The sequence below is a fragment of the Oreochromis niloticus genome, linkage group LG4, assembly GCF_001858045.2.
Source record: "Oreochromis niloticus isolate F11D_XX linkage group LG4, O_niloticus_UMD_NMBU, whole genome shotgun sequence".
NCBI lineage: Eukaryota > Metazoa > Chordata > Actinopteri > Cichliformes > Cichlidae > Oreochromis > Oreochromis niloticus.
In genome coordinates, this window is record NC_031969.2 from 23,626,960 (window position 1) to 23,640,147 (window position 13,188).

Consider the following 13,188-nt stretch of genomic DNA (forward strand, 5'->3'; position numbering starts at 1 on the left):
AAGTAATGTATCACCCAAGTGTATGTTGATATACAGATTTAAATATTCATTTGAAATTAATGTGTTTTCATCTATGAATGTGTTAACACACAGGTATACAAGTGTATCTGTGGGTGGGCTTATAAAAATGACGATAGTAATAACGCCTGATAAATTATTTGTCCTCCCTTTTAAATGTGCAGTGAAGGAAGCAGCCAAAACACACATTCTTTTGTCTAGACCTGACTCCTTGCCAACATGCTACTCCCATAACACACAAATCAGAATGCTATCAGTGTAGAGACTGTGAGAGACATGCAACTTTTGTCCTGGTTCACACTTCATACCACTATGAAAAGTCTGCTTATCAGGCTCTTTATAACCTTATGGATTCCACTGCCCATGGGAACAGAAGGACAGGATCTGTGCCTTTGCGTGAGCCCAACTTTAATTGTGGCGGCTGTGAAAGGCAGGTGCAGTTTGCTGTTGTGCAATGGGCCCCTGAGTCATACTTAGTGAGTGTCAACATCTGACCTTGGAGGAAGAGAGTACAGCAGATGAGGAAGAGGTCTCTGGGTGCAACAGAGAGACGGGCAGAGTGAGTAATCTCTCCTTGTCAGCACATATGAAGGTTTTTGCCAGCTGCAGTACTGACACCATGCATCTGTCCACATCTGTCATAGTACCTCTGGTTGTCTAGCATTTATCTCCGGTGCCAGACTTTAAGCCAAAACAATTGAGCTTCTTTGCCCATGGGACAAACTTTGTAACCAACACACACACAGTCACAAACACAAGGCATTTTAAATATCTCAGAAGGTATGTTCAACCTTAACAAATACATGCATTAACAGTTCCACCTAACAAACACTGTTATGTGGAGGCACCACTGCAACAAAGCAAACACATGCAACAATCACTACACACCCAAACACAAAGAAAAAAAACTTACAAACAGCCTCAGGCTCTGAGGAGCGGTTGTATCATGAATGCATAAAAGAGAAGATCCACTGAGGAAATTATATAAGAAGGAAAAGAGAAATAGCAACCTTGTCAAAAGGTTTAATTGAGAGCTTCAAATACAAATGATTATTAGACATCCAAAAACAAAACGGGATTCAGTCAGTGTGCTTTGATTGCAGAGTTGTTCTGTATCAAGTAACGTGATCTCATGACTAAAACCATTTGATTTATGTAAGTTCTGTCACTTGTTACTTGTGTAACACAATGCCAGTTTTCCTGGTTTCTGGGTCACTGAAGCAGGGTAACCTGAGCTCATCCTCTTCTACAATAGTGGCAACTCAGCCAGAGGTCAAAGGGCGGCTCACCTGTGAACAAAGAGGCTGTAATCTCTGACACGGTTGATACACACAGTCATGCTCCACAAAACAACAACTATAAAGGATTCTTCTTATCTTAGGGGGCAGTTTCTAAGACAAATGGAAAGGAAGAGAAACAACTGAACTATCATGTTTTGACTTTTCAACTTCTTTGTTGCCTGAAAAAAGTCTTACATTTTTTAAAGCTTGAAGTTGGTATAATGACATCATAGAATGAATCTGTTGGAAAAGTCTTAAAACATTTCCTAATACAACTGCCTCATACCCTTCCCCCTCTTTCCACAAGCAAGCAGGAACCAGCTCTTCTCTTTTATGAAGAGTCCATACTGACACCACACTGCCAACGGGAGCCCATCTCCACACCCCCTCCTTCCAGCAACCTCCTCTGCTCTGCTCTCTCCAGCTTGGCTCTCTCCTTTTCAGCAGAGAGCCAGATTGGGGGTTGGGGAATGTTTTGTGGTCCAAATAAAAGAGCTAAAGTAGTCAGAACTTCTTTGAATGAAAGTGTTGGGGGTGGGGGAAGATGGTAGGGGTAGGGGGAGTGGGGGGCAGTGACCCAAACAGCTAGTCTTTCAGGCCTGGGCTGTAGCCTGGCAACAGTAACCCATGGTGAGACAGAGCTAGAGTGAGAAAAAAGGGGGGTGATGGGAGACAGGGTTTCATAAGGACAGTTGGGGCACTTCAGAAGACTGATCCTCCTACATATGCAGGTAGCTCTGAGCGCTGTGCTAAACCAATTCAGACTCATAATTAAGTACAATCATGTCCAAAAGGATGACTGTTTCACAGTCTAAAGGCCAAGGTTTGTTTCAACAATTGTTCCTAGAGACACAATGAAAGCATTGAACAGTCCAGAAGCTTTCCAGAGCCCCCCTAAACATGCATATTAAACATGTGACTAGAAAGACATTTAACTTACTCGAGGAAAAGTGTTAATTAATCTAACTAAAAAGCTGGGAGGACTAAGTGAATCCTTCTTCACTCTGATAGTCCTATCACAGTTCATACTTTAACAGTGAGAGGCTATCGTGTATTATAATAATAGTAATATAAATCCAGAATTCCAAGGAAATACCAGACATTTCCTTGGCAGCGAGGAAAGCACATATCCACTGTACTGAGAGAATAAATACGTCCCGTTGCTAAGTGCTCACTAATACACTTTCCAAAAAAAAGGGGGGCAGAAATCTCACTCACAATTCTTGCTACTTCACACACTATCGAAACAGCTTCTAGTGTCAGTCTGAAAGAATACACCCTCACATTTTTCAAATAGCAATGCATTTGCCCAAAACCACATTGCATGAATCCTAGGGTTGAGGTCTTTCAAAGCATTCTCTATTGAACTCCACCACAAAACCCCACCCAACCACCTAAACTGAACCAGACTTTTGGAAAACTTTGAAAATGAAAGGACCCCATCCCAATGTTGAAGTCAAAGATAAACTACAATGACTTATCCAGTGTTTTGTTTTAATTTTGGATTAAATAGAACTACACCAGCATCACTTAAAATTGTTCACACAAAATATCACATGGATTGACTGAGGTCAGCACAACCTCTCACGTGCTTATTGATGTGAGGCACTGTCAAAAGTCCTCAGTGATAAGCTAAGGAAAATGTTTATGTTGCCTGAAAAAGCACTAAAGATCTTAAAGAAGTGTGGAGTAATAAAATATTCAATAAAACCAACACATGGCAAAAATGCAGCAATCAAGTGCTCTTATGAAGTTGCAAAGTGTTTAAGCCCACAACACCTCTGGAAGTACTTTTAATTAAGAAAAGGTTACGGCTTAGTAAAATGCTGCCTAGCTGGAATCAAAGTGTTTGTGGAAATTATACTTAGTGGAAAAGTGAATGCCTTTTCCTGAATCCTTTAATGATGGACCCATCCCTTCCTCTGCTGACAGGGAGGGAGACACTGGGGAATTTTTCACTGGCAGACCTAAGTTATTCTAATCAGACCTGCCTGAGTGTCTCTTCAGAAGTCATTGTCTCCTGGATAAGAGCAAACAACCAGGCAATGAAACTTCACATCCAGGCTTATCCCTAAATAAGCTTGCAGTTCAGACATACATAGACATCAAAGAGAATAATTTGCAAATTCCAACAGGTTGTTTCAGGGGTAAAACCGACATAAATATTACTTATATGCAATGCATAAGAAAGTGCATATGAATTTAATTTCCACATTCTCAGATAAAAGTTCCAAGTTGCAAAGTATAAAGCAATGTAGAGCAATGTATCCATGTAATGAGAAGTGGTGGGATTAAACACAATGAAGAAAAAGATCAGAAAATGGAGAATTATGGAGGCATGGGTGCAGTAAGTAAGCTGCTTAAGCTTCTCTGATAAGACAGGATGTATGTAGCTGGGAGGTCAGAAGGCACCACTTCCTTTGAGGGAGCCTGGGAACCACAGCTCCCAGTCTCCAGTCATGACCCAGAGAAGTAAGTAACCAATATGTTCCCCCTAATGGTGTAACCTCTTTGTCAGATAGCACTCATCTCCTCATAGATATGAACACTATCCTCTTGAGTCATTAGACTTTTCTGTGCTTTCAATTCTTCTGTAAAATGGCAAGACAATGGCTCCATCTGCCTGGCATGACAGCATGAGAGTTATGACAGTATTTGCCTTCAAAATGGCGCCATAAAAATTGAAAAATCAGACAAATCACTAAGAATTCTTCAATGAGACTGCTGGAATACTCTCAGCACAGTCTCAGACAGTACTGTTTAAGGCATTCCTAAAGGGGGTAGAAGGGTGAATGGATGGGAGGTAGAGACAATAACCTGAAAGCACCAGGGGGAGAGGAGGAATCTTGCTAAGCATTCCTTTCTAATCCACCATAAAGATACCAAAGAAAACACTAGCCCCGAGGTGCCGTGTACTAAGCCAATAATATAATCTGTTTCTTTGCTATGGTCTGTCACTTAATATGTGCTTTGGCATGAGAGAATGCTACCACTTATTATTGAATTGGGTTCCTTTGAAAATGTACTTCTTATCTGCTTGTATGCACTATGAATGTTTAACCCATCCAGAGAAAATCAAGAACTTCCTTATTTTTGCCTTCTATTTTGCCAAAAGTGAAACAATGTAGGCAGATAAACTCCACAGTATCTTGACAGTCTTTTCCCTATCAAAGTCAAAGGTGCCCTCTTTATCATGCTTTAAGGGTCTGGGAGTTGCTACAGGGTCATAACAAAACACTCCCAATTTATATGATAACTCTGCTACTGAAGCCAAGGGCAATCCATTTATAACATGGGTCTCAGATAGAAGAGAGCTTCCATATTTATTTTCATTCAGCTTGGCAGATCAGAGGGGAAAGAGCTGGTTGTAATCTGTGATCTGCCTCTGCACTGATAGACAGAGGATGAGTAGCTAGAGCATGCAGTGAGAGAAAGAGCAGACACAGTTGCTGCTGCACTGTGAGAGAGGCAACATGTGCTAGAGGGACTGTGGGCTACCGGATTCATTCCTCCACAAGCTTGTCTCTCACAGTATGGGGGCGACTGACTGCTCAATGGCAGCACCTGGCCCTATGCTTTCCCTTTGTCAAGATCTGACTTCACTGGATTACCATCACAACATCCACCAGCTGTCCTATATGCAGACCCCCCGCCCACACCCTCACTCCCTCCTAGCCAGCTTCTCTCAACCCATTCCCTACCCCCAGTCCAATCCCTCCAGCTGGATCTCCTCTGAATGACACCCCCTCAATCTGCCTAATTATCTCTCCTCTGTCCATACTGCTGTAGCACTCTTCAAGCAGGGTGGAGCTGAGGGGCCAAAGGCTGTTCAACTAGACTTCCTGACTGCTCACCTAGAAATTACACTTTCGGTGACACTATGAACCCTTCATTGTCAAGTTCAAAACTCTGTGGCATTGTAAGATTGTGAAGAATATTTATCGTGTATCAAAGAGAAAAGCCTTCCAAAAATTTATATTAAACCATTCGTAGATACGCTTTTAAACTTTTAATAACATCAAATTTTACTCAAATAGTTAGAAATAATGGAAAATGGCAGTTGTTACCAAGATCTAGAGCCCCACAGAGACAATTAACCTATTAAAACTAATAACAGTGACTGATTTTTACTGAGTGACAGAAACAACTAAAACTGGCATTACAAAGTTGGTTACCTGAGAAGGAAACCACTATGATCAGAGACATATAAAGAAACAAACACGATTTCATGCACTTTCAAGCTATACTGTGAAAAACAAGACAGAGGATACATTGGTTTTGGAACAGTGTCTGGAACAGTAACAATGGCACCTGTCACAGACACTGTATTACAGTCACTTGAGAATCTTTTTCCCGTAAGAACAACAAATAGCACAGTAGCTGGACAACAAGGAAGGACAAGTGAACTTCTCTACATGAAGTGATGTGTCTGGTTCTGTGGAACAGCATTGCTTTCTATGAAAATGCTTTCTGCTGTTTTTCCAAATTCCTTTCAAATGCCAAAGCACATATCTGCCTCTGCATTTTGTTTCTTTCCATTCCACACTGGCCTCACATTGCCGTGGCCTTTCTTCTCTGCCTTCCTAAACCCTGTTCTAGTTCTGGTGCCAGGTTACAGCCAGGTATCTGGTGGAAGAAAGGATCTTTTCTCCTATTTTGAATCTCCTGTTTCTGTAGGCTCCCAGGGGAAGGGGTGGGGTGGCTCCACTACTCACAGGACTGGTCTGACCACTCTCATGTGGTCATGCTCCACTCCACTGCTCTCCCATATTATCGGACTTTTTCTACATTTGATGTCCCCTTCCACTGGAAAAAAACCCCCAAATATCTCAGCCTTGTCACTCTTAATGATTTTTGGTACTATACCTACTTAGTAAATACACATTCACCGCTCCCACATCACTAACTTATGAACACACACATGTACACAACACAAAGGACCAGAGGAACAAAAAAAAGGCAAACACAATCCCTGTGATGTGATTACACTTAATCTGGAGATTAATACACTTAGACCAAACACTGGGAGTGTTGTGTTGATTTTCACTCATAGTAGACTCATAGTAGCAAAGTGTTACTTCTGAGTTCAAAGTAAATTATGTGGTCATGAAATGAAGTTTAAAAAAAATCTGTCCAAATAAAATTATACATTTACTCAATAAAAACAATCCTGGCTATAGTTAATGATTGAAAAAATGTGGGTAGTGGTTACTGGTTTCACTTGCAGTTAAGTTACACATTGACTAATGTGTAATTACTTCTACTGGGAGTACAAGAACTTTATACAAGTGCAACGTAATGCACAACCATACACACAGTATATACATGTTTGGGGATGTGCTTTTGCCTTGAACAAGTCTATTCAGGGTATTGGATTAACTTAGGCCCATGCAGTAGGGTAAAGTCCTACCATCTCCCATAAAAGAGTAAATTTACTGTTTTGGAAGGATGCAGCTGGCAAACAAGGAGTTTCGTTTTAACAGTATCTCCTCCATCTGACCCCCCTCAGGCATTTTTCCTCAATTATAGGGTTTTTTCTTTCCTTTAAAATGACCCCAGGGCAGGACACTATGGACTATTTAACTTGACTATTGTAATAGGTTCCCACAAAACCCTCCTCATTTGAAAAACAAAAGCTTTGACAAAAGATGCAAAACCTCTAAACTGCAGGAATAGGCAGGACATTAAGACAATTAGTTAAAAAAAAAAAACTATTTAAAATTTTCTAAAGCTATTTAAGGAATTTAAATAAATAGAAATTGCTGTTAAGCTGAGGGGGCAGTGAATAAATCTTAGACTAAAATAATGGTGAAAAAACTGCGCCAAACACAAAGAAACGCTCCTTTGGCAATGTGCAGCAAGATGTTGTGATTTATGACTGAATGAGCTCCTTAACAGGTGCAAGAGATGAGTGTGTCATCCATGCATTTCCAGACTTGTTGATGCTCATCTGTGCAGGTCTAATCAATTTGTTCTATCTTTCACCACTTTTATGTGGGTGTTATTATCTAGACAATAGGTAATAACGGGGGCATTTTTCGCTCCTTGTTTAAGACGGAAAAAAACACCGTTGTTTTAGACCATTGGTAAATGGGAGCTATCGCCCATTTCGCTGGTAGATTTTTAAATATGTTGCACTTACATGCATCGAAAAGGTGAATCTAAGCATGTCCCTCCATTTTCACATGGCCTGTATCGATCCAAGCAACGGAACCCTGTGGAAATCAAAGAAAGATGTTACAAAACCACTTTATTAGCTATCTACAAATCATCATAACCTAATTTACATAACTGATCGAAACTCGCTGATCGTGATTTCTAGACAGCAGTCCTTTGCCACTTGTTGCATCTTGTAGACACCCGCACATGTCTGGGGGTTTATTCCACTAAAAGAAGATACATTTTTGGTTTCCTTGATAGATATGCATGCTAGAGTACCGAGTTGCTTGTGCTTACAAAAGTTTTTGTTTAGGAGAGAACATGTTTTCGTATTCAGTTAAAGTTTAAACCACACATAAAAAAAAAGTTAATCAAATATTCTAAATTCCTTCTGCGCACTCTGGGTTTTGTCGCCCTGCCATCAGACGTTTCCCACAGAGTTAAACTAACTTTCCTGCAGGTTCCGAAATACGTTCTAGAATTTCTATGTTTATCTATACAGCAGTGAGTGGTTTAATCACACGAACACCAGCTATTTTACACATGATGCGCTAACCCGAATCTGCTACCACGACCTGTTGCCGCTGTCGTGCCAAAATGTGATTGTCGGTATTTAAACTGCTGTAAATGACTTATTGACCTATAATCTGTCAAACATGTCTCTCCTGAATAATACTGAATCATTTTGAGGTAGAGTGAATATTTCTGTTAAAGGGTAAAGTCTGGAACCAGTTTTTAGCAAAGTGATTTTTATATATCCTTTATTTGTCCTCGTAAAAAGCCTTATTGAGTTTAAAAATATCTTTTTTCAAAAGAGATTTGGCCAAGTGGGCAACAGAAATTGGAACACTAGTTTGATTATAATGCAGAACACAAAGTGAGTACAACTATTTATAAACAACGATATTAGACATAAAAACCACATAAAAACAACGACATTTTTTGTGAAAGACGAGAAAAACAACTTCGTTCATCATATCTAAAATTCTAAATAACTACCAAATAAATAGACGAACAAAAAGGATAAAAAGAGAAACTTATTAGTACATATTAGTACTCACTGGTAGCCTAGATAATCAAGGATAACCTCATTATTTGGAACTGGACGGTGGCTCGGCTGTCCAGACAAGTCCAGTCTAGCCTACCGGTGGGTATAAATCTAAACTGTGAACTCAGGTATTGAAAGTGCAAAAGGACTTACCTTCACAGACATGCATAAACAATAAAAATGACAAAAGAATCCATGGAATATTCCCTTCCATTTCGGTGGAAAAGTTTCCAGCGTTTGAAGTAATTGTTTTAGTAGAAATACATCCTTTGTTAAGTTCACATGAAAAGCTCCAAAATCGATGGGTTCTTTTTCATAAAGTCAGCCGGAAAACGTAGCGTTAGATCCTAATCCCGTAATATCCTCCGCAGCTCGGCCACGGCTGCTGTGATTCTCCTCTCACCTCCTAAAACTTTTGAAAAAAAGTTTTGCTTCCCGATCTGTCCCAGCGTTTGGGATCACTCCGCCTCCTCGCGCTCTCTCTCTCTCTCTTTCTCTCGCTGTTGCCCCCCTTCCCCTCCACCACCATCTCTCTCTCTGTCTCTCCCCTTCTGTGTCTTTTTCGCTCTCAGCCCGCACACACACACACACACACACACACACACACACACACACACACACACGCTAGTAACTAGTTTCATTATTTATTTATTTATTTTTACATACTAAGCTATTGGAGGCAGTACAACGATGATCAGGACTCCTTGCGGCAGTTTAATGAGGTCTGGACTAAATCTATAAACAGTAGAGAACTTTCCTGGCATGTTTGACATTTTGTACTGATAGGCCTTACACAGTTGCAACTGCAACTGTGCTAGTAATCCCTTCAATTTTGAAATCAACACTATCTTCTGAAAAGTGTTAATCTACAATTTTGTTTCACCGAAAGGTTTTTACAGACACAAGGAGGCTGGTGGACTATACACAGTCTCTATGTTTTCTTTTTCTTTTCTTTCCTTTTTCCTTCTTTGCATCCTGATAATATTCCATAAAACAGGCTGATGCACTTCAGGATTACTTATAGTGCTCTGGTACTATATATAAATGCATAAATGCATTTACTCCAAATGAAATATTTGTTCCACATCCAAATCTTAAACAAACAAAATGTAAAACTCCCACATTATGTGCATTAAGATGGAGTCTCTGTAATATGGCAGCAGACCATAATGTGTCTAATCATGTGAAAACTTACTTGTTTGTTTTTGTGTTTACAGTTGATGAACTGTAGATAAGAGAGTGAATAGTGTTTACATGGTAGCAGACCGATAGACAGTAGGCATTCCTGTTATGCCCTTGGCCAGTGTAATGAACTGAACTCTCACTCTCATTTCAGCTCTCTCAATTTAGCCAGCATCTCTTCAGTCTATGGCAGTGCACTCATTTTCTGCAGCCAGTGTATAGTACCTCAGTTGTTCTTTTGCACAGAGTGGGGCTGGTTGCTTACAGAGACAATAGCCTTGATTTGAATCATAAAAGCAGTCCAGCATTATGACACAGTTTCTCTCTGCAGGGGAGGGTAGCACACTAATATTCAAGCACACTGCCCTACACCACCGTCTCCCCCTCGTCATCACCCTACTCCTGGTTCTGATCTTGAATAAATTACAGGAAGGGGTAGAGCCATGAGTGTAGCATAGTGGTTTGGAGTGAAATTTGTGAGCTGCAGTGTGACGTAATCTATAGGGGGGTCAGTCAAAAGACCTTGTTAAGCCTCACAGACACCTGCTTCATTAGGCAACGACCGTGGGATGAAAGTTTGGCAGTTCAAAGTTTTCAATAGCTGGATTCAGCGTTTTGTACACAATGGCTTAGTCTTATATTCTTAATTAGCACATAGACATTGTTTTAACTGGCTGAAATTCCCCTTTTGAAACTCCCCCAATTATCCAGTATTACAACAGGTAATTTATATTTCTGGCTGAGTCTCCAGCAGCAAGAGCAAACTAGATAGAAAAACAGAGGAAAGTGTAACGGAGTTCATATATTTTTCAAGTGGGTGTAATCACCTGTGTTTTTATGTTTTCATCTGGCTGTGAAATGTTTCTTTCAACCCTACAGTTGTAGTAGACAGACTCCCAACTTCCTATGCCAGGTGTTGACAGTATTTTGACTGGCTTCCAGTTGGAAGAAATCCCAGGGAGAGATTTTTCATTGTGCTCAGGGTCAGGCAGTTGTATTTACAGTTTGCTGCTATCTGTGAACTCAGAGTCTACAAATGCCTCATGTACTTCACTATGCTGAAAAACTGAAGGACTTCTTTCCCGGCTTCTTAATACCTAATAATGCTTTCACTACAAAACATAATGTGGTGAGTTTGTTACCTATCAAAATAATACTTGAATCAAATAAAGCAATGAATAATTACTTAATAGTTTAACATGATCTAAGCTGAAAATAATAATCTTTTTTGTTTCCTTGAAGAACACACGACTAGTTGTAATAACTCTTAACAACACAGACATTTAATTTAATAGAAAAATGTGCAACCATTGTTTTTATTATTCTAATGATTTTCAAGTATTTTGTCTTTAATTGAACTTTAACTGATATGGATTCGGAGTATTTAGACCTGCCTTAGCCAACTTTGAAGGAGAGTTGTGTTAAAATGGTTTGTTTGAGAAGATTATAATAAACACCACTTAAGTTCAGAAAACAAAGACACTCTCTCACTGATCCCATTGATGGAGAAGTGGATGCCCCAGTTCTTCCTTCTGGAAATATGAACGACCATTTATAGTTTTAAAGAAGAAAGAGAAAATGGAACTTTTATTTGAACAATAATTTTAATGAATTCTAGCTCATCCTAGACCCTTCTTCTTGTTGTTTCGGTGTCACACTCCGCCTCTCTACTCAAGCACACACATGCACAAAGGCACTCATAAACAGAACAAACAACTCAGTGTTTTTGTTTGTATTCGGTAGAAATTGTGAGAGTGGAAACCCTGGTGACAAAGTTCTCGCACAGGACTCAGGGGGAATCTCCAATCACACAAACAAAGATGTGACAGGTCAAGATTTATAACTTTGTTCTCTGTTGGTGAAAGAGCGACATTTCTCTTTGAACTGTGTTAGCACTGCTTATAGTTAACAAAGGTAAATCTGAAGAATCAGCAGTAATACATTTAATTAGGAGAAATTAATATACACATTTATTTTAAAACCAACCTTTAGTGGCATATTTCTACTTTTGTATACTCAACTGTGCAAAGTATTGAGTAATTCTTCCCTTTGAGCATTTAAGAACCTTGGATACCTGGAACTATTGTGACACACACTGCCAACAGAGAAGTCTTTATTCAGAATTACACATGAATAATACTGTTCGTTTGCAGTGTCATGTGTGAAAGCTGACCAAATGTAACTAAGTGAAGACCACCTGTACGCAAAAAGCAAAAAGATATGCTCATGTTACCTTTGCTTCTTTCACCATAATTGTCAAATGGTTCCAATCTGTACAAAAATTATCTATTAGTTTGACGTGCAACATGAATATTTATTGAAAAGATTTAAAAAAAAAAAAAAAAAAAGCAAACACACAAAACAGTCTCTTTCATTGTATTTCTTTGTTCTCCAGTAAAAAACTAATTTGGACATGTAAGCTGATACATAATGTCTATGGACAGCTACAGTAATGACATCAATAGAAGTTAACAGCAGTCAGTGAAGAAAGACAGTTTGGAAAAAAGGAGTTCTTGGAAGACTTACGCTCAAGAACCACCGTGCTGCACAACGTTGGAAAGCAACCTGAGGCACAAATGATACGATCAGATGATTTTGCATATTTGCCACACTCCTTTAACATCTCTGTGGATGGTTGCACAGACAACAAAAATATTCCTGTGCTGAAGTTGACCAAAAAACCTTCATTGTTAGGATGAACAGTTTTAAAAGATCAGTTAGCACTACATAAGGCATTAAAAGACAAATGTATACTAACAGGGAGACATGCTAAAGGCTGGCGAGTGACTCAAAGATGAAAAATACATGACAGTAGAAGCAAAGTTAAAAAGACATACTATACTTTCAGCCAAAAAACCAAAAAAAAACCCCAAAATGGAGTGATCAGTCAGTTTAGGCAATCGAATCCAGTAGTAAAGATTGAGGCTAAAAATGAGATAGACAAAGGTAGGCAAAGTCACACACACGAAGATGGTAACACAAGAAGTGCAATGCAGGAATGTTTGAGACATGGTAAAAAAACAATTACAATAGACATAAGTGACACACTGGGGCGGGGCAGGTAATGACAGATAAAGCATGAAGGCAGGAAGTGGAGAATTTTATGTGAGATACTCATTATATACACAAAATAAAATAAAACAGGTAATGAAGTTCTTCTTTTGCTCTTCCCCCTCCCCCAACTAAACAAACAAACAAGTTTTCATCAGTCAACAAAAGCAAGGGTCACTTTTCTTGAGGCTTGTGGGTGTGTCCAGTGAAGGTTTAAATGATCAAATGTTTGTCTGTATTTCTGCTTTGCCTTTCCACAGTTTTTAACGTGGTCAGCTTCCATCATCCTTTCATACTTGGTGGCCATTCATGACAAGCACACTCCATGTGATAGGGGTGCTAACAGGCAGTGTGTGTGGACACAGGGGACGTGATGACTTTACCACCCAGACCAGACTGATTTATGTGGGAAAAGCCCAAAGAGCACCCACAAAGAGTGTGGGGAGGATT

General features: G+C 39.6%; 1 protein-coding gene across 1 annotated transcript in view; it reads right to left on the minus strand.

The window, feature by feature from the left end:
- Positions 1-8,982, minus strand: part of notch3 (notch receptor 3) — a 28,243-nt gene extending 19,261 nt beyond the window's left edge. Inside the window, exons 1-2 of the mRNA XM_005468723.4 lie at positions 8,659-8,982; positions 7,441-7,513 (exon numbers count right to left, since the gene is read on the minus strand). Of these exons, the coding sequence (XP_005468780.1) occupies positions 7,441-7,513; positions 8,659-8,719 (134 nt within the window). The 5' untranslated portion in view covers positions 8,720-8,982. The remainder of the gene's footprint in view (positions 1-7,440; positions 7,514-8,658) is intronic.
- Between the last annotated feature and the right edge of the window lie 4,206 nt (positions 8,983-13,188).